Source organism: Lolium perenne, chromosome 2, assembly GCF_019359855.2.
Source record: "Lolium perenne isolate Kyuss_39 chromosome 2, Kyuss_2.0, whole genome shotgun sequence".
Taxonomy (NCBI): Eukaryota; Viridiplantae; Streptophyta; class Magnoliopsida; order Poales; family Poaceae; genus Lolium; species Lolium perenne.
Genome location: NC_067245.2, coordinates 39827252 through 39849677, shown reverse-complemented (window position 1 = coordinate 39849677; position 22426 = coordinate 39827252). Strand labels below are relative to the sequence as shown.

The 22426-nt window shown below is 44.5% G+C and overlaps 1 protein-coding gene and 1 long non-coding RNA gene across 9 annotated transcripts; both read left to right on the top strand.

Moving 5' to 3' along the window:
* The first annotated feature begins 2096 nt into the window (after positions 1-2096).
* LOC127331876 (uncharacterized) lies at positions 2097-11609 on the top strand. Of its 8 annotated transcripts, none has more exons than XR_007870073.2 (10): positions 2097-2753; positions 2844-2960; positions 3048-3123; positions 3222-3533; positions 3855-3975; positions 4065-4129; positions 4846-4895; positions 4981-5154; positions 5282-6722; positions 6816-7543. It is a non-coding gene; the product is annotated as an uncharacterized lncRNA (long non-coding RNA). The 8 variants fall into 8 exon arrangements; XR_007870076.2 differs by having other exon boundaries at positions 2844-3123; positions 5282-5313; positions 5899-6722; XR_007870077.2 differs by having other exon boundaries at positions 2844-3123; positions 5282-6021; positions 6270-6722.
* A 4732-nt stretch (positions 11610-16341) lies between these two features.
* Positions 16342-17226, top strand: LOC127331875 (protein DMP2). The gene has a single exon (XM_051358099.2). The coding sequence runs from the start codon at positions 16379-16381 to the stop codon at positions 17012-17014; it is 636 nt and encodes a 211-aa protein (XP_051214059.1). The 5' UTR covers positions 16342-16378; the 3' UTR covers positions 17015-17226.
* The last annotated feature ends 5200 nt before the right edge of the window (positions 17227-22426 follow it).

Here is a 22426-nt window from a genome sequence, read left to right as displayed (position 1 = left end):
TAGCACTTGTGATTTGTTTTGCAGGTTTTGAAGTTGAATATGACCAGAAGATGTCCTTCAAGCATTTAGTCTAGGTTTTAGTTTAGGAAAATCTTGTAATTTTCCTTTTTCATTTCTGTTTATTATTATACATCAATTCTTGTATCAAGAATATTGTAAAGACTATGTATTCTGTGTTGATGATCAATAAAGCTCAAGTTTTTGTTTATGAGCTTTTGATTTATGTAATATTTATATCCTGAACTAAATATTGTATTTGATATTCAATGTGTAATTCAAAGTCATTTGATTTCATAAGTTGTGTTTGAATTGTGAATTCATATTTATATTGTGTGATGCTTATTGTTAAATGTATTAACACTTGTCAAATGCAATCATTCCCCAAATCAATAAGATACAAAAGAGATCATGTCGAAATTTCCCTAACTCACATTGCCTAACCCTAATTGCAAAATGAGAGAGAACCTCGATCCCTCTTAGGTTTAGTTGCAATAAGGCGCGAAAATTCCACCCGTTTTGTGATGAAATGCACATCCCATTTCTAAATCTACCCTTCGTTGTTCCTATGTTCTGGGTTATTACAAAAAGTCTGAAGAATAGCAGTGTTCAAGAGTTCAGGTAATTCAGAGTTAGGGGACTTGGTCGGTTGGGTATTGTGGGCAAAGAAATCCGTGATTTGATCCTCGTCGATGTTCTTCCAGTTGCGGCCAAACCTAAAATCTCCGAGAATCAATCAGGTAGTTTAGTGACTGCAGATTATTCAGGGGCAGAGTAGAATACATCACATCTCAGTGGCATGTCATTGCAGTGACCCGAGGAGGGCGTCAAGGAAGCGCGCTCGTTCTCCAATGGGCAGTACGTCTCGCTCAGCCTTTGGAGCGTGGGAGCGGGCGGGCATCTCCTCCCTGCGCTCCTGCCGGTGTCGCTGAGGAACGCACCGTCGTCGGAGGCTCAGAACGCAGGTGGAGGGTGACCATGCCGCGTCGGGGGCCCGCGAAGTCTTTGGGCGTCAAACGCATCGCCGAGGAGGAGGTTGAAGGCGGCATCGGACGGACCAACAAAGCCTAGGACGAAAGCCGTGTCGTCCCTCGCGCCGCACGAGGTCGACCTTCGCGTGGAGATGGCCGTGGAGCGTGTTCTTGCGGCCACTGCACCATGCCGATCTGAAAAACCAACATGGCAATAAAAATGTCAGATCGCGATGTGTGTACTGTGGAAAAACGGGAGAAGAATCTGAGACGGCTCCTCCTCGCCATGGATGGATTGGTGTGCTACGGCTGGACTAGGCCGGAGTGGGGACTGATGGCGGTGTCGCGGACGGCGCGGACGCGGGGGAATAGGGGCCGTCATCGTTGCCCTGGAGGAATCGATGGTGCATCCGCCGATCCCCCCCTCGTCGATCTCCGCGACAGAATTAGAGAAGGAACTGGCGCGGTAACGAGAGCTCCAGTGGCGTTGGAGGATGAGGTGGCATTGTGGCATCGAACGCCACACCGGAGTTCGGCGGTCGCGCAGTTGGACGTTCCTCCGCACGAGCCCAGCGGCGCCTCGGCGGCGTGCTCCAGATTTTGAGAGAGGGGAGCGAAGACAGAGGCGTGGTGTACGGGGATAAGGATGCGAGGGGCTAAAATGCAAAAAGCAAATGACGAAGGCGGACGAAAGGGAGTGATACGACGAAACGTATTGTCGTAGTACGAAGCCTAGTCAGAATAAGGAACATGTTCCTCTTTTTTAAGTAGTGTAGATTAATATACTCTTAATACCGTAGACAAGTTTGCTAGGCATGAGGCGACTCCAGTTGAGTACCTGTCAACATGTCGAAGTCACTCAATTGTGGGGTTAAACCTAGAAGATTTTACCAGGTTTACTAAAATTTCCTGTATCAAGTTACTAGAGGATTGATTCAAGTAGATGACAAATGCCTCATCCATTGCATTTCGAGAGAAAGAACAAGAATCCAGAGGTGTAAACGATGCCCCCTCACGGAGCCTTCCTAGCCTATCCACGATAGGAAACCTGGCGCGCGATGCTTGGGCGTTTCCCTAGCTACCTCTCCTCAGCTGTTGGTCCACCTGGCGTCACATGGTTGGCTCAAGAGGAGGGAAAAAATGCGGGTCTCCCGTCGTCTCCCCCATTGGTTCCTCTCCCCAATCCCCTCCTCGTTCCTCTGTCTCCCCCAAATCCTCTGTATCCTCGTCCAAATCCCGTCGGCCGCCACAGGGTCTCACACTCCGTCGTCGTCCTCCACACCAACGGTCGCCTCGCCGGGCGAGCAGCAACAAGACGCCATGGGGCGAGCTGTTGACGCGCGGGGGAGAAGCCCATGAGAGGGTACTCGAGGTAGTCCACCTCCTCCAGGGTGTAGCACGCGGTGGCCTCCACGAATCACACTCCCTCGCCGGTACAGTCCACCACGAGCTCGCCGACGTCGGACAGCACGAGAAGGACGGCGATGGGATAGTAGCTCACCAGCTTGGCAGCCAGATCCCGCTCAATGTCCTCGACCGGGGATTCGGCGGCGTCGTCTCCTGCAGCGCGGCCCTTGAAGACGTGGAGGGACTCTATGAGGGCGCGCTGCATCGGGATAGCGCCGTAGCGGTCGAGCCAGGAGAGCGGGAGCTCGCCGCTGGGCGTGTACGTTGAAGGGGCCTGCCGCGCCCGCTCCAGCAGTCCTTATGGTGGTGTTTGTGGTGGGCGGATATCTGGTTATTGTGTTGGGGTACTCGCTGGCTAGCTCACCTGGGGAAAGGAAGGTGTGACCCTTGTTGGTTTTTTATACAAAGTCCTGTGAATTGCAGTGTGATAAGTCTTTACAAGTTGTTGCTGATGACATGGAATTGCAGAGAATCAGCTGAGTGGCTATAGGGTGGGCAGGCCGGAGCTGGTTTGTTGAAGAAGAGCCGACATGGAATTTAAGAAGAGAGCAGCTATTACATCATTTTTCTAATCTTCAGCCCAAGGTCAAGATTCATCTCTCCATCTTTTCCGACTACAATCAACTTAAGATCTTGGTGATGGCTTGTCAATCCATGGCTGCCTTGTCCTAGGCAAGAAGCATGCACCGTTCCTGTCATGACCTTCCTTCGTGCAGAGTCCTCTTCATGGTTCTTGCATCCCATGCAGGTACAAGTACAACTCGCCCTCCCATCTTACCTTCTACTTTCTTTACACAGATTGGTGGCGGTTCTTAATTTTGATTGGTCTTGTTTGGATTTATACAGATGATAGGACCTGCCGTGAGGGCGTAGCTAGGGTTCAAGTGAGTTGGTGGCCTGCACGACACCACCACCCTCGAAGTTGCAGTTGCTTGGTTTTGCTGTTGTGCCGAATCAAGTGGCAGATGGGCACCATCATCCTCTTTCAGGCAAAGATCAACATGCTCTTTCCTTTTGGTTTGTTCTCCCAGTTTAGATATATGTTGTCCGCATACATATGTTGTTCCAATGGCTTGAAGAGGCGTGTATGGCTAACCAGCGAGATGTCTGTCCATGCATGATGTCATTTTGCTCTGATGAAGCTGCTCTTCCCCTAAGGTGAGTGAGATCAGTATAAAGTACCAACAATAAAAATGCGCAATTTGAGTGCCTTTCAATAATGCCATGTTGTCTGTAAATTTTGGTAAAATCAGAACATACGCACAATTATATCATGTATAAAGCCGCTTGACCAAATTTAAGGCAGCCACTTAGAGTTCCAGCTATTTATTTATCTAATTAGATGAACAAGATCTGTCGTGACCTATGGTTACACATTTGTCATTGTTTTAAATAGTTTCAGTTGTAACAATTCCCTTGGTGATGTATTTCAATCTTTCTAAATTTTTTGTTTGGTCTTCTCTGAAATTTCCCATGCAGAGTGTCAGTAATGATGGGCTTGGGGAAGCTACAGAAGCCATAAACAGAACACTTACTGATTCGGAGATCACTATCGTCGGAGACAGTGGAACAAATAGAATCACCTCCTCTTCCGATGCTGGTAAAACCATTTTGACAATCAAATTCATAATCGGCGTTTCTGCTGATCAAGTTAATCATATTTCCTCTATGGTTGATTGTATTATGCAGATGCTAAAAAAAGGTGACCAGAGAACCATGTCTACAGGAATATGGAAGAGAAATTAACATATGAGGTACTATCATATCTTGACCCCAATATATATATGTATACCAGGTTGTGCTAGAATGACTTCTTTGAACTGAGTACTCAAACTGCCTTTTTTTTCTGCAACCATGTAATGTGGTTTCAACTGAACAAAATAGACTCTTCCTTGGCTTCACTTACACCGCCTTCACATGCCTTGAAAATTTCTGAAATACAGAGTCCACCAGTCATCTTAGTTAGTAGTGAAGTACCATATAAATAAGCACTGATCAGATGTATATACCTATCCACTCTACACTACATATTTAATTGGCTATGGCCAGTTAAGGCTTTCCCTATCTTTTAGTTAAGTATGTAAGATTTATTGTTTGTCCAATTCATTTGTCTTTGAAAACACATGATCTGCCATTTTCAACTACAAAATGATCATCAGAGTGAGCTCATCTGGAAGGTGGGTTCGCTACATTTCTGTTCTTATCTTGGATTAGCTTTAAAATATAGAAGATTATCCTGCATACTAAGAAATATTCCTATATGGTTACCCTAAAGCCAGTATTTACTTCGTATCTGGTAATTCATTACGATTTTGATGTTTTTTCTTGGGTCATGATCTAAATTAAGTTTTGGTTTAGTTCTCCATTTTACCATTATGTTGAGATCAACAAGCTATTGGTACGGTTAGGCTCTCAGTGCTTCTTTTTTTGCCTTGACTTCTGTTTCTTTGGATTCGGATGAACGCTGTAGAATACCACAAAAGACATCTGCAGTAAAATCTTCTGTTGATGATTTTTCAGGTTAAGTTTTCTATTAAAATCAATTGGTTTCTACCTTATAATTACTGCATATTGATCTATTACCTTTTATTCCTTTTTACATCAGAATATACTCCATCTGAGTCTGATTCTATGGCGTTGGATAATGTTCCTATGCGCTCAAAGGATTATGTATTATCAGGGCAACACCATCTTACAGAAAACGAGAGTTGACGATCTTTAAATTTTGTTTTTTTGTCCTCAAAGAAGAAAGTAGAAACATATCAACGCTCTCTTGAAGGTAGGAAGACATGAATGAGGCTTTTGTTGTTATTTCGTATTTGGTTTTGTATAAAATAAATTGCTAAGCTCCATAATCCGTGAGGTATGCTTCCTATTTTACTTACTCTGTTTGGCGTTCCTTGCAGATGGCTCCATTCTGGTGCTTTCTTCTTCAAATGTGAGTTCCATGTCATAGCTTCACTTTATCACACTTACCTTATATCCTTGTTTTAACAGTAATACCAATGTACACTGCTGCAGTTTTGTGAAACAAATCAAGCGACTGTGAATGATTTTTTTAGCTTGATTTCTCGCATTCTATAATGTGACATGATGGTATTGAAGATGCAGAAGAGGAGGACTTAGTTTCACATGGTGTTATGAGTTATGACACTAATCGAGCCAGCGAGCAGCACTCTTAAGAATTATATTTGTGTTCATCGCTTTTCAGAAAAGCTACATGTTTATTGATGTCATGCCTGCAAAATATTCACTTGACAAACAAATGCTGATTTTTAGGCTCTGAACTGACATTGACATGCGGGAACTAGGATTTGAGCTCATACATGGTTAAGAACTCAGTAAATAATTAGATGCCCTTATAGATTTTTTTGACTAATATTTCTTCACCTTAGTTACAGTTTTTTTGTTTCTATTGTGGTTGTTCCAGCTGTTTTATGTAGCTTTGACATATTGATGGTCACTTGCAGAACATCTACACTCTGGTAGTTGTTAAGTAATGTTTGTCTCTCATTTACTATAGATCCCACAACTTAGTTTAAGGGAATGATGGGTGAAGGTGGAGGAGTTGATGAAGACAATACTAAATCCTATAGGGCAAGGATTATTTTTTCACTGGCCAAGGACAAGCTAAGATGGCTCCAAGGTCATATGAGAAGCGCAGTTTGTTTCTGTAGATTGTGTGATTTCTCTTTTACTTTCGTTGATGTCTAACTTGATGAGCTGGTGAAACAAATTCGTTGCTAATTTACGAATTTCTCTTTGATTTACCAAAAACCTAATTTGATTTTCGTTGCTCTTACTATATGAGCTATTGAGCTGGAGAAAATCACACAGAGGTGCTTAAGAAATATATGCCATCTAACTTTATGTCTTTGATTTTCATTGTTTCAGGTTGAGGGCTGCTACGGGCCGTTGCGACTCTTTGTCTTATACATAGTTGTCTTTCTTAGATTTGTTCGCTTTACACCACCCTGTATCTATCCATCCTCTATGCATTATGTTCATTCACACATTTATATGCTCTATTTTGAATCAACTAGACATATGCACATTTTCACCGATTCGATCTTGACGTGTTAGTTATGAAGAGTTACTTTGTTCAATCTAAATATCCTCTTGCATTTTGTGTAGCGATGACAAGACTGTTATCGTCTGATCTGTCAAGAGAGACTTGCTCCAGGAATCACCACCTTGGATTGCGTCTAAAGGTGTGCTTGGGGTGCTACCTCCGGTTGAGTTTGAAGAGGTGATTCTTTTTTGCACATTAAACACGCGCGTGATAGAATATAATTTCAGTGCAATACAATGTTCATGGTCAAATGATATTCGGTATGAAACAAGATGGTAAGAAAAATTTAGAAGCTTTTGTATAATGTAAAAATATCACATGACAGGAAATGAGAAGCTTTTGTATAATCTACAAATATCACTTGGCAGGTCAGATAAATATCACTTTGCAAATTTGATTCCCAATGGAGAAACCAAATATGCATGAAGCAAAGATTAAGGAGAAATGTCAGATAAATATCACTTTGCAAATTTGATTCCCAATGGAGAAACCAAATATGTATGAAGCAAAGATTAAGGAGAAATCGAGGACAACATAAGCCACTTCTGTATAACAACTGAATAGCTGGTTATATATAAGTTGTCGTACTCAAACGATGATTTAGTATTGGTTTCTACCTCACTCTATAAGCTTAATAGAAAGTGTTTGACATAATATTCGTCGGTGCTAAAGAAGGGCCACGTGCCAAGGTGTGACCCTAAATGTAATAGAGCCCGCTATCATAGTAGAAAAGCATAAGACACGATGATTCTATCCATGTATCTGTCTATGGTATTGCTCACCTATTTAGTACACTTGCTTTGCTGCTATGTTTATAGTTTCGTTTGATTTATCCTGATTAACCTACTAGCATCGTTTTGTGAAACCTAAAAAATTTAGTTTCATATTGGTAGTTAATTTTTATCGCTGTTAGACAAAATATACATTGGCACGAGCTCCACGGGACCGTGCGCCAAGGCGCACATCTAAATCTAGTGCAATTGTAATTTACCTCGGCTAAACTAAGCCATGGATGCATATGCAAAACCATACCAATGTGGCCTCGTAGAATTGTGTTAATATTGATGTTATATGAAATATGTGGATTCTATCGTTACTACTTATGCTGTTAGGCCATAGTTTTCATCTCTGGTGAAATGTTGCCTGCCAGTTTTGAAAATATCATTTTCATACGAGTAGGAGCAGCAATGAAATTCTAGGTTCTTATCGGAAAACTATCTAGGTCCGCTTGCGGCTTGCACATCTAAGAACCTCATCAGGCAAGGATCCTGTAGGTCAACATAGCATGAAGTGAACATCCAAACACAAGCAAAAGAGAAGGGACGAAAGCAACATGTGCCACTCAAGCGTGTTAGCTGTTAGGTACGTGGTACAGAAAGCAACACAACCTTTGATAGGCTATAAACGTCGGTAGAATTTAAGGCGGTTTGGACTTTGAGTGGATATCTAGTCCTCTCCGCGGTCGGTCGGGAGGTATTCTGGTAGGAGTAAGATCAGATACCATGGAAGTTCTAGCAAGTTCGAGTGGAGATTATCATATTAAGATCCATATTCGGAACATAGCTGACAATTTTCATTGGAGTCTAGTTTCTATTTATGGGGCTGCTCAGGATGAATTTAAGGCTGACTTTCTGCGTGAGCTGGTAAACCTAGCAAAAGATAATCCACATCCAATTTTAATTGGGGGAGACTTCAATTTGCTTAGGTTTCGCCACGAGAAAAGTAAAGGCCGGTTCGACGATCATTGGCCCTTCATTTTCAACGCTGTTATTGACAGCCTTGATCCGAAGGAAGTCGAGATGATTGGGAGACAATTCACTTGGGCAAATAGTCTCCCTAACCCCACGTTTGAAAAACTTGATAGAGCTCTTATGGATGTTGAATGGGAATCTAAATTCCCTATGGTATCTGTAAGGGCTCTTGAGCGATTCGAACGTCTTTCTGATCATGCACCCATACTTTTAACCACTGGAGCATCCAGACCGCCAATTAACCACCATTTCAAATTAGAATTGGGTTGGTTACAGCGGGAAGGCTTCCATGAGATGGTCAAAAATGTATGGAGTAGACCTGTACGAGCGTCCTCTCCGATAATAAGGTGGAACAAAAAGATGCGTTTGTTACGCAGTCACCTTACTGGATGGGCACGTCAGATAACGGGCATTCTTAAAAAAGAAAAGCTAAGGTTGTCAACCATTATTGATGGTTTAGAAGCTTTGGCTGAGATGAGGCCTCTTTCTACGCAAGATATTGAACTCAAAAATCAATCAAATGCTGAGATTGCGAGATTACTCCGCGAGGAGGAAATCAAATGGTACCAAAGGTCTAAAAGCCAGTTTATCCTTGAAGGAGATTCGAATACAAGGTACTTTCATAGCATTGCCAATGGCAGGCATAGGAAGAAACGTATCCATACTCTCATTCAGGATGAAGGTATCATTGAAGGTCAGGAACATCTTAAGGCTTATATTACCGGTTATTATAAAGATCTGTTTGGAGCTCCAGAGGAAGGATCCTTCTCTTTGGATGAATCCCGAACAAATGATATACCCCATGTGTCTATGGAGGAGAATAACCTTCTTACTACTCAATACTCTGAAGAGGAGGTAAGAAGGGCCGTTTTCCAAATGGAACACAACAAAGCTCCAGGTCCGGATGGTTTCCCAGCTGAATTCTATCAAATCTTTTGGGACACTATTAAATCGGACCTTCTTGCTTTATTCAGCTGTCTTCACGACGGACAACTAGAGTTATTTCGTCTAAATTTTGGAGAGATAATTTTGTTACCGAAAGTTAATGAGGCGGAAAGGATACAACAATACAGACCCATATGCCTTCTTAATGTCAGTTTCAAAATCTTCACGAAAGTGGCCACTATTAGACTAAACTCAGTTGCGGATCATGTAGTTCGACCTTCTCAGACTGCTTTTATGCAAGGGAGAAACATCCTGGATGGGGTGGTCACCTTGCACGAAACGGTCCATGAATTACATACCAAAAAGTTGAATGGGGTTATTTTAAAGCTTGATTTTGAGAAAGCATATGATAAAGTGAAATGGTCTTTTCTCGACCAGACACTCCGTATGAAAGGCTTCTCTGTTGAATGGCGTGCTTTGATTAATTCCTTTGTGTCTGGGGGTAGTGTAGCCATCAAAGTCAATGACGATGTTGGAAAATACTTTCAAACACTAAAAGGTCTTAGACAGGGTGATCCCTTATCACCAATGCTATTTAATATAGTAGCTGATATGTTTGCCATTATGATTGAACGTGCTAAGATGGATGGCCTGATTGAAGGGGTAGTCCCACATCTTGTGGATGGGGGACTTTCTATTCTTCAATACGCCGACGATACAATTCTTTTCATGGAACACGACCTTGTGAAAGCCACAAACCTGAAATTGATTATTTCGGCGTTTGAGAAATTATCAGGTCTAAAAATTAACTTCCATAAAAGTGAATTGTTTTGTTTCGGTGAGGCACAGGATGAAGTCCACGCTTACACCGAGTTGTTCGGTTGTGGGCAGGGCCAGTTTCCAATGAGGTATTTGGGTATTCCGGTTCATTTTCGGAGACTGACGATTGCCGAATGGAAATTAGTCGAGGAAAGACTTCAGAAACGTCTTAGCAGTTGGAAAGGCAAGCTATTATCCATTGGAGGAAGATTGATTCTAATTAATTCGGTACTAACGAATTTGGTACTGCATATGGTTTCATTCTTCCTCTTGCCGAAAGGAGTCTTACAAAAACTGGACTACTACCGGTCAAGATTCTTTTGGCAAGGAGATAACGAGAAGAAGAAATATCGATTGACAAAATGGAGTGTTGTTTGCTGTCCTAAAGACCAAGGAGGGCTAGGTATTCACGACCTAGAGGTCAAGAATACTGCTCTCCTAGGTAAGTGGTTGTTCAGGCTGCTTACGGAGGAAGGGACCTGGCAAACAATGCTTAAAAGGAAATATATTGGCACAAAAGCATTATCACAGGTTACTTGGAAACCAGGTGATTCTCATTTTTGGGCTGGGCTAATGGCAACGAAGAATCATTTCTTCCGTCATGGTACATTTTCCATTAAGGATGGTTCGGAAATTCGTTTCTGGGAGGATAGGTGGCTTGATGGCACACCCCTCCAAGAACAATATCCCGCTTTGTATTCTATAATGCGTTACAAAAGTGAGACCATCGCTAAGGTGATGGACAATTCTCCTCCAAATGTAACGTTCCGTAGGGATTTGTCAGGACAGAGGTTGTTGGACTGGAACGCCTTACTTCAACGTTTGGCGAATGTTCATCTACAACCTGGTCATGACGAATTTCGTTGGAATCTACATGAGAATGGTAAATTTTCGGTAGCTTCCATGTACAATGCACTTATTCATCCGGATTTACCAATCGATACACCTAATAACAATAAACTTTGGAAGTTGAAAATCCCTTTGCGGATAAAGGTATTTGGATGGTACCTCCGAAAAGGCGTTATTCTCACCAAAGATAATCTAGCTAAGCGGAATTGGCAAGAGAGTAAACAATGTGCTTTCTGTCACCAGGAGGAGACAATAAAGCACTTGTTTTTCCATTGCAGGTTCGCTAGGTCTATATGGTCAGTCATCCAGTTAGCTTCGAGCTTGTATCAGCCACGTAGTGTTACCAATATCTTCGGGAATTGGCTAAATGGCATTGATCCTAGGTTCAAGAAGCATATTAGGGTGGGAGCGATTGCCATTATTTGGTCGCTTTGACTATGTAGAAATGATAAATTGTTTAATGGTACTAATTCTTCTCTGTTGCAGGTTATATACCGGTGTACCAACACCCTCCGCTTATGGTCGTCGCTCCAGCGTGTGGAACATCGAGACCTGTTTACGGAGGTCTGTTTACGGTTGGAAGCTACGGCGAGGGATACTTTTTCCCTACATGGATGGCAGCATAATCTAAGGATCGAAGCTCCTCCAGTTTAGGCGTATTTACAATTTCTCAATATGATATGTAATCTCGCCTTTTTTTGGTGTCAAGACTAAACAACGGCTGTGTGCATCTTAGATATGCAGAGGTCGGGTGTAATGGCTTAAAACTCTTAAGTAATAAAGCGCCCCTTATCGAAAAAAATAAACGTCGGTAGAGAAATCTAGGAAGAAGAAGAAGGTTCGAACTGAAAAGCAACAACAATAGTGGCAGTAGTGCATTAGTCACCTACCTTTCAGAAGATATGCTAATTTTCTGTCAAATATCAGCAGTTGTGCCTCCTCTTTGTTGTGCACAGACTAATATGTATTGAGATGGTTTTTGGTGCATGAGAGAACAATGATAGTTCTTCCTTATTGTCTTGTTAGTTCTTTCCACGATATTGATCAGGTTTTTAGCCTTTCTGAATGCATCCAAGCTGGTCTTATTCGACTCAAAAGCCAAACAGGAATTTCTTCTTTTTGAAGAATTTAGTTTCTTCATCTAGAGAAAATGCATTTGAATGGATTTAATTTAAGTACTTGAATCATCAAGTTTAACACACAACACCAGCTGGGATGCATTTAGAAAGGTTAAAACCTTAACCAATATATATTCCGTCGCAACGCACGAGCATTTAACTAGTTATTCGTAACATGGCCATCACATCACTCCATCAGCTCGGACGGTCGGTTACTTAAGAAAAAGATGGACACCAAAGGCGATCCTTTATTTTACCTGCATGGTCGAGCAGTTTTTTTCGAAAAAGCTGGTTCTGGATTCCAATAAGTACCGTAATTCATGTCAGGGCCACTCAAGCCTGTGAAATTTCCTTGAAGATAGCCAGAACTCGCTTGCTTGTCATATATCCTTTCTACAATCTTCACTTGCTAGACGATTCACCTGTCATCATACAGCACAAAATATACTCAAACAGCATACGTACTCGTCACGATCTCTCGGTCTGAACTCTAAGCTAGGGAGGTTACCATCTAACAGTAACATGTGTACAAATTTTCAAGCACAAATGCAGCTTTCGGGACTGAATAATATGGCTCATTTCCTGTAAAAAAAACCATGGCCCGAATCAGTCATTGCCTTCTGCCACCACAACACTATGAGCTTGGGCTACACGATACACCTGTCATATAAAGTATACTCAAACAGCATACACATCACGAAGGATGACCATTTCTCTCCCTTCCGTACAAGGAACTCCCGAGATCATTAGTCTGCATCGGCTCGGATAATGCAATATAAAAGAGTAGGTTGTAGACTTGAACAAGCAAAAGGAAACCCTATTTCATGAAAGCTAACCATGAGATTACTCACTTTCGAAGTCACGATGCATTGCTATCCACAAAGCAGTACATTTTAGGCACCGATCTTGACCTGAAGTTTTTTTCCATCTTTTTTTTTTGAGGCCAAAGAATTATAAAAATTCGGATGTATCTAAATACTTACATTCTACACCTGGGCATTCCTCAGGTTGGGCCGGTCAGGCCTGAAAAAGCCCGACCTAAAATTCCTAGGCCCGACCCGACCGACCTTCGGGCTTAGAAATTAGGCCCGAATCTGGCTCGAACTGCCAAAATCCCATCCCGGACTGACAAGCCCGACCCGAACTAGGCTTAAATTGTGTTTCCTGCAAGCTCGGCCCGGCCCGATGTTGGGGCTTCAAAATCAGGCCCAAACCTAGCCCAACGTGCAAGCCCGACCCAGCCCATGCCCAGTTGTACTTACATCTAAATTTAGATAAAATCTCTGACATATTTCATGAGACCTAGGGAGTATATTAAGATCGGCCCTTACAAAACCATTCTTAAATAAAAATAAAATTACACATAAATGCCTAGGGGGAAACACCATCTTCCTCTACACTCACGGATTGTGCGCCATGAGCAAAGCTCTATGGTGCCTCCGGAATTCTGAACCACGTCGGAGCAAGGAAAACATTGTTGGTGCGACAACGAGAAGTCGTCGATCAGGCTGTAGCCAGAAGACGCCGGCAAAATTAATCTAATCTAAGAAACAAATCGTCATCCTAGAGAAGAATGCGACGAAGAGGAATAGAGGACCACCCAAGATCTGGCCAGATAGATCCATGGAGACCGTACCGGATCTCATTAACACTGCGATAAAGCCGAAGCTGACTGAACCTCGCCAGTCCGAGAAGAAACCGATGAACCGAAATGAGTAGACTACTTGCAAAACACGAAAATCACAATTAGATCCACCACTCCAAAGGAGCAACGGCCCCTCCTCAACACTGCCAACGAGAGCGTCGCCGACGAGGATGAGGTGGACGAAGAGTTGGGGAAACCTTATTTTTGTTACACAAAGTGTCACCATCACCACCATAGTGGCGATGATAGTTGACCAAACCCTAACTTCAAAGACCTAACTATAGCACAAACCGAAGGTTCAGGGTCCCCACCCCCTCCCATGGCAGGTTCCTCATGTAGAGGGGGTGGCACATGTCGATTTGCCGGACGGGGACATGGAAGATGGAGATCATATGCGGTCTAGGTGGCGGCTCGACTTAACTCGAAGTTGAGGTGCCAATGTTAAAGTTATTGTATATGTTTGCATGCTACGACAACGACTTTTGACAAAGTTTCCATAATAGACGAAGTAGCGGAAACATCCGCCGGAACGTCGGCTTGTGCTTCCATAAACCCCAAAATCTCAAAACAATGTAAACCCCCCAAAGAGGTAGCCTAACAATACTCTTCCTCTCTCTCTCCCCCCTTCCTCTCCCCCTCCCCATCTCCCTCCCTCCCTCATATGATGTGTCCTGGGCCCATTGTGCCTTTGTGGCACCGACAAGGCCCATGACTACAACAAACGACCAAACTCCTTCTCATATTAGAACCACTCGATGTGTCTCATCTTCACCGTCTCCTCCAATGGTGCGATGAACCATAAATTCGAATGCATTTAATCTTCATGATACCAAGTTGTTTGACTTGCATGTATGTCGAGATTTTTTATGATATTGAAGTTCAAGTTACACTTTTCACCAAACAGAACTTCCTTTTGTTTTTCCGAAATCAAATTGCACAAAAGATGCAACATGGGAATATTGGATAAGAAAGTCCATAGAAATAATTATCCATGGGACGGACGACTAGGAATAACAAATGCGAAGAAATCCTGTCCTTCTAACGTGGTTTCACGTAAGGCACGTATAGATCATTGTGTTCACGGTCACACCACAATTAATTTCCAATATGCACAAGTTATTGTTTCTCGCTTATCAAGCAACCTCTTTTCTATATATTTACTTCTCGAAACACGGTTTTTATCCTGCTATATTAATATAGCAATTACACGATATAATTACGAGTCACGAAACAAAAGAAAATGCTAGGGCAGCAGCAAACACACGTCCAAAATAAAAAAGAAAAAAATGGAGATAGATACGGATTGACTAAACGGCGGTGACAGCCACCCTTGGGCCCTCCGTAGAAGTACCACCATGCTCCTAGCACCGGATCATCACACACCAAGTATCACCTTCAAGAAGGAAAGAAACCGTTACTGCCTGGATCAGAAGGTCCTATGGTTCCCCTTGGTACACAAAGGGAAGTGGATGAAGGGTAGCCATGATGCCCTCTAGGAAGGAACGATGCCACCCGCGGGTGGCACCGTGTCGGTGTCGGGCGAGCCAACAAGGATTTCTCCCGAAAAAACCCCAATCCACAACCCATGGGAGATCCGTCACACCGAAGCCCCATGAGGACTCAGCCTTGACACCACCGAACTCGCCGCCCGCAAACATGCACTACTACGGTCACAAAGCCACCATTATCGTTCCACCGCGGTTAACGTCACGAGGCATGTAAGGTAGATGCGAGAAGTAGCTTGAAATGGGGCTAGTGGTATGTAGCACGGCCGTGCGGGAGGGAACTACCTCCACTGCCATGGCGGTAATCGATCGGACGTAGCCACCGTCACACCAGTCTCAATTAGGTCCAGTCGAGCCCAACAAGCCCGTAAAGCCCCATGTGGAGGCAAATCACTCCCAAGAGAGTCCGACCAGGCCAGGACGGGCTAGTACAGACCGCCGCCACGCTGCAACAGACCGGCTGCCGGCGCCGCAAACCCCAACACAAGCCATCACGCCTCCACCTATAGATCAAGCGGAGAAAGGGGAGACCCGCCCCAACCTAGATTGGGACCATAAGGGCCTATATCTGGGCCGAACGGGCTTAGTCGGCGCCACCCGTGCGCCGCCCTGCGCCGCTCTGCAACACCCTGGCCGACCGCTCGGCCGTTACCGAACCTCCGCCGCCTTGGGTACACCCCCGCCAGCATGGGGACATGGGCCTCGCTCCTCGTGGGCGGGTCGAAGCCGGTCCGCCGCCGCTTGTACCGCACACGCTTTGCCCGAAGGGAGTCGACGGTGGGGGGAGAGGAGGGAAGGAGGTCCTGCGCGCGAGTTTTTTTTTTTAGATTCACATGGAGACAACCTCCCCAGTTTCATTTATAGCATAAACAAAACCAATGTTCAGGGAACCGAATTCAAACCATAACACTGGGACGCTCGAACAAAGCCACAACTTTGAACCAGAGCGACAAGTTCCCATCCACGGAACCAAAACAGCTCAGCTCAGCTCAGCGCCAGCAAAGCACCCCAACTTCCTAGTCATCAACTATGTAAAAACCACCACCTACATTACACCATCATCCTCACCACAAGCACAAAAAAAACTAGCAAAACTATTTCTTTCTTTTGGAACCGATCATCACAGCAGACGTGGACCGACGCGTGTTCCTCTGCGCGCGAGGGTTGGCCGTTGCCCGCTGCCGCCCGTGGGGAATGGAGCGAGCGAATCGTTCTTTTCCTGTAGCAATCCAATTTCTCCAAAACTCTTGGATATCTAAATATCTTTACGCCTGATTATATCCTATAAATACACGTTCAGCTTTTGACTTTGGGGAGGGGTAGCTAGCTGGCTTCATAGAGGATCGAGTATATCAGCTAATGGAAGAAGGAGCACCAGCGTCCACAAGCCAGACGACAGAGGCAGCACCGGCGAGCACCCCGGCTACAGCGGGCAGCATGGCGAACACGGCGTTTAAGAGCCTTGGCGACGTGCTCATGGTGCTGCCGACGTCCACGGTTATCGTGTACGAGGTGCTGAACCCGATCGTGACCAACACCGGCGTGTGCAGCGTGGCGAACAAGGTTGTCACGGCGGTGCTCCTCTCGCTCTGCGCCTTCTCGTGCGCCTTCTCGGCCTTCACCGACAGCTACATCGGCGCCGACGGCAAGGTCAGGTATGGCATCGCGACGGTCAGGGGTCTCGTGCCGATCAGCGGCGGCGACGACACTGACGGCGAGGGGAGGGACTTCTCCAAGTACAGGCTGCGGCTTGCAGACTTCGCGCACGCCCTCTTCTCGGTGATAGTGTTCGCGGCCGTGGCGCTGCTGGCCGACGCCAACACAGTGGCGTGCTTCTACCCACGGCTCATGGCGCAGCAGAAGGCGCTGGTCACGGCGCTGCCCGTCGTCATCGGCGCCCTCGCCAGCGGGTTCTTCGTCGTCTTCCCCTCCACGCGCCACGGGATCGGGTACCCGCCGATGAAGCCTGCCGCAACCGCGCTGGCGTCGCAGTAGCTAGGCCGGTGGTGACCTCGATGGCGATGCGCTGCCGTGCCGTGTGGTATGTTTGTCTGTGTTTTGTACAGCGCGTGCACCTGTGCGTGTAAATGTGCCGTTCGATCTGCTTGCATCTGTTATGGATTTGTTGTCAATATTTTCTGGATGAATAGTTGATCTTTGTTGACTTTGTTTGATTGGTATCGTGATGTTCAATTCTTCATGTCAAAGCTACTGTGCACCGTTAAACTTGCTTGCGCGTCTAGTTTTAGTCCCATGTTTGAATTTCCCATGTCTCTTATTCGAGAAGGGAAAGGATCTCACAGTCTCTGCATTCTCAGATAGACACAACCATAGTTTTTATTAGAAAATTACTAGCTCAGCGTTCAAGTGTATGCTGCTCATCATTTTTCAAAGGGCTGTACGTATTCTTTTTTGGACAAAAGATCCTCATTTATGACATTAGAAACAATCTCAGAAAACGGCTGCATAAATTGATCAAACCAACACAAAAACCAAATCTATCATAGACATATTCCAGAGATACAGTTTTTTCATATAAAATCTTGGGATCCGGAGATGTTGTCTCGAGACTTGTCAAATCACCTCCATGGAGTTTAAAATACCATGGGATTAAGCGTATGCCTTGCACGCACCCGTTGCATGTTAATATATAGCGACAGGTTTGATCTTCTGGAGATATTCCTTGACCGTAAGATAGTTATACAAGGTACAGACCAAACCCTATCAGGTTACAACAACTCACGTACGCACGACTACATCGTTTAAAATGGAGAAGGATGACAATGATCTGGAAGGATTGAGTCCTAACTCTTGATTTTTTTTTAGATAAAGGGAATATATCAATATTAAAAGATACCAATTACATCTAGCCTCTGCAACAATGCCCCACCCTAATGGCAGTACGGATGCACACAGCCAAAAAAGAGTAAAAAAACTAAGAAATAAAAGTCCCGATACAGCATTCTAGACCTAGCAACAGCAATACAACCACCACCGTGACAACACATGAAGTACAGACTCTCCAAAAGCGACACATCCAAGAAGGAAACAGTGCACCAGCGTCGTCGTCGCCCGATAAAAGGTCTTAGGTTTTTACCCTGAAGATAGTCCTCACTCTCAAAACAATGCCTCCAACAAGAACATTGCTAGGCACAACCAGGTAAGGCCAGACCTTGGATTTTCACCCTGAGAGGTAAGACTCTGAACTTCTCCTGTGCTGCCGCCCCCACATGCATACCACTGCTGCAGAGCCCGGAAAGCCAAGCAGACTCCTCAGCATCACGGAGACTCGAACCTCCTTTAGCCAGTCCACCAATCCGGCCTTCATGATGTTCCTTCTTCTGACTTCACCATGGACCAAAAAGTCACCTGATATCAACACAGAATAGAGCTTCGGTCGGAATAAAAATATGGGCGCGCGCGATCGAATACCACCCGATCCAGCAAACTGCAGGCAAAAGATGCACTGGACATCCGGAAGATCTTCATCCTCGCATGCGAGAAACCCGAGGACCACCACCAAAAACAAAGCAAGATCAGCAGCCCCCACGCCGCCAATCCCTCCTGCCAGATCACCAAGGAAGAGGACAGCGACGCAGATCATGCGTACCGCCGCCGAACCGTTACCGAGGGCGGAGGCCGCCACCGCTCCACCGAATCCTCCATGGCTACCGACGGAGAGCCTCAGGCCCCGGCCAAGTAGTCCTAAATCTTGATGTAGGAGGAGAAGGGTCTTCGCAATTAGATCTCCAAGGATGAAGAAGATACTCCTAGCATAGATGGTCCGAGGGAGAAGATATCACGGTTGGGTTGAAGGAAGAACCTAGCAAGAAAAAATAAAGGGCACATGCACATCTACTTTACAGAAGAAAAAAGCCTCATGGAGGCAAGCCATCGCCAACCCATGCGCATTTGGTAAAACAAGTCTGTTGCTTCACTGCATGAGGTGCTTGAATGCAGAAATCATGGGAAAGTTCAATGACTTGGGTTCTCAAATTTGATGCATGTTCGGAGAATTGAGTGAGCCACAACATTATCAAGATGTTGGTAGCTGGATTAAGTAAAGAAGCTCTCCTCCCTGCCCTATCCTCAGCGAGTCTCCGGTGGCCTTGTGGTCTTGGAGATGTGGTGAACCATGGCTTCCCGCCGGCGAGAGGGTTCATGTTCTTTGTTTAGCTTGTTTTTAAGTGTCTTTTTTGCGATGGTGAGGCAGTTTCTTCAACCTAAAGTTAAAATAAAGTCACCTACCCTCGCTCCGGTGGTGCGTCTATGCCTAGGTGTGGGGGAGGGGTGGAGTCATTTGCCCGAGGATCTCCTAGTATTTGGCCGGTTTTCGTGTTCGTTGTTGTGCTTTCAGGTCAGTCACTTCTCTAGTTGTCATCATTGGCGATGAATGCTATTGTGGTGCGTTGGTTCTTTGGAAACTTTGCGCGATGATTTTCCATTTGTCTACTACAACAAGCTCTACTACGACCAGCATTGCTCGACTCTGGTGATGGAAGGGCAAGAACAACGATACATATTCAACTTGCTCTAGTATTTGTAGTCGTCGCTAGGCTATACAAGTAACTATTTGTAATTTATATTGTTTTAAATAGTGATTTTACTATTTTTGATAAATATTATTACATTGATAATATTTTCGCCAACCCCCCCCCCCCCCCCCCCCCGCCTCGATAAATATTCCTCGTCAACATCAGCACCGAAAGAAGAACCTTAAAGCATGGTTCGTGGAACCTACGAAGCTTGTTCAAAGCTTGGGGAGGTTTACCAAGTATGTCATTTGTTTTTCCTTTTTATTACACTTCAAAAGTTATTTTTAGCACCATGTTTGCTTTCTTTATTTTTTCTGACAATCAATACCATACATATTTATAATCGCAAATAGTACATGGTAGAGATACATAAGTTGTCTTCAGCGATTACAGAATAAAATATAAAAGAAACAAGCAAATCATCGAGGTCTTCGAACTATTTCTTCTTTCATGACACAATCTTCTAATTTTCTAAAGGTACCTTAATATAGACACCAAACCGCAAACATGTAAATACCAACAAAGGTTTTCTCATAATTTTAATTTGAGTTGTAGTGCGAAGGCTATGTGCACACGTGCATTCATTAAATTAGTCAATCAACATCGGGAAGAGTACCAACACCAATATGACATGGAAAAGCAACCAACCATCTTGGTTGATGTCGCTACGGAGTCGAGAGTACGAATCGCCATTGTCGGGGACATAGCAGCTGAGACAAATATTGTGAGGAGAATCCTCCTTGCAGAAACCATGAAAAATGATACAAAAACTATCTGGCAAAGCAAGATCTTAAGGACCATTAGATAAAAAATTAATCTCCCAGTACCACCATTGACGTCAGGAATGAGATTTCTTCGCCTAACGAAGGATCGAAGATGACTTATTATAGATGTTGCAATCTCCATTGTCATGGAGGTGACAAAGAAGATGCTACCAAAATCCTAACACAATCAATTGGAAACATTACTTGTATTAAAAAATCCACATATAGATTGGGTTGCTGACAGCTCCTGACATCGGCAATGCCGGCCAAAGGAGGAAAACCGATCTAAGGAGGCGTAGGTGGAGGGGCAGCTAGGTTAGGAAGATGGGTGGCTGTCTTTCGTTCTTGCCTTTGTTAAGTTTTCTTTCTTTACTTGGTATCACTTATGGCGAAAATGTACAATGTAATATGATTTAGGACGATCTATGTTATTTATTTTTAGAGTAGTAATTATTTATAGCTTATTTATCTCTAATAGGTGTTGTACTCGTCTTATTTAGTGCTACACAATTTGAGTATTTTCAGTTCGAGTAGAATGTTACCATGAAGGCTTGACAAAATCTTACACTTCGATATTGATGGACGAGGCACCCGGTCCAGACTTTAAATATGTAGGAGATAAATGATCAAGCAAGGGAGAAATAGATGGTTTAATGTCCGTTGCCGCGAAAGAGCAAAAAATGTTGACTTCAAAAATAGAAAACATAAATTGTTCACTACTTGGTGAGCCCTAATTAAGCGATCATTAAAATTGCAGAGGCAAAAAACTTTGCTTGCATCATGGTCATAGGGTAAATTTAGATAAAAATGGTAGATGTATCCTAAATAATAGCGGTTAATTCACCCACACTCAAAGATGATTCACACGCACATACTCCCAGATCATGAGTTAAATTCATGCACTTTGGAGTAGATGATATTATTTGAAATGACAACTATTATCACTGTGGTCATGGATTAAATTCAGAGCAAAGCATGGTAGCAACATCATATATACTCATAAGACCTTGATGGAGATGGAGGAGATCATCCGCGCTTTCCTATGGAAGGGGAGGAAAGATGTGCATGGAGGTCACAGTCTAGTGGTGTGGCGCAAAGTTTTCATGCCCAAGGAGCTAGGAGGGCTTGGCATCCCTAGCCCACGTTTGATGAATATGGCACTACACGCGGGCCGATGGTTGTGGCTCAGTCGAGTAGGTGATTCCAAGCCGCGGAAGGAGCTCGACATTCAGGTCCCTCTAATGGCTAGGCATCTTTTTGGTGCCACGACATTGTCGACCCTGGTGGATGGAGCGACCACTTTATTTTGGACAGACAAGTGGTGATGGTTGGAAGGCCTCTCTCCCAACCTAAATGCGCTTGCAGTCAGGGAGCTTCTGGATGTGGCCGGCCATTTTATGGGGAACCACATTGACGGTTGGAGTGGACTATGTTCTTAGGTGGAACTGGGAGGAAAACAGTGCCTATTTCACACAGTCCTGCTATGCGACTATGTTCCAAGGTAGAGTCGCGATGATAGGAGCCCTTTAGATTTGGCACTCCCGAGCTCTGCCGAACTGTAAGGTCTTCCTATGGCTAACAGTGAGGAACATATGTTGGGCAAACAACAGAGTGAGTTGGTATGGATACCACATCTCGTCGCATGTCCCTTTTGCGACCAGGGCGACGAGACATTGGATCACTAGCCGATGGGGTGCGTGCTCTCTCGCGAGGTCTAGGCAACCTACGTGTGATGGTTGAACAAGATACACTGGATATTGGCGCAGGATATGATTTTCTAGATTGGTTACATGACATGAGAGGGGGATCTGGATGAGACCGGGACCTCTAGACATGAGTGACACTAATTTGTTGGAGCTTGTAGCCGCACCGAAACGATGTAGTGTTTGAGGGAGCTAAACACTCGTCGGATGAGATCATTCGGAGAATCTCCACGGAGGCTGCTTTGTGGCTCTTAACAGGGTTGTTTAGGGTGCCCTATCTGAGATGTACATGTGGAGTATTAGGGAGTAGTTGGCTAGAGTGTGTGCGCTGCCCTAGTGGTAGCGGGGACTCGCTAATGGCGTCTGTGCCATAAACATGTTGTAATTTAGCCTCTTTGCCCTTCT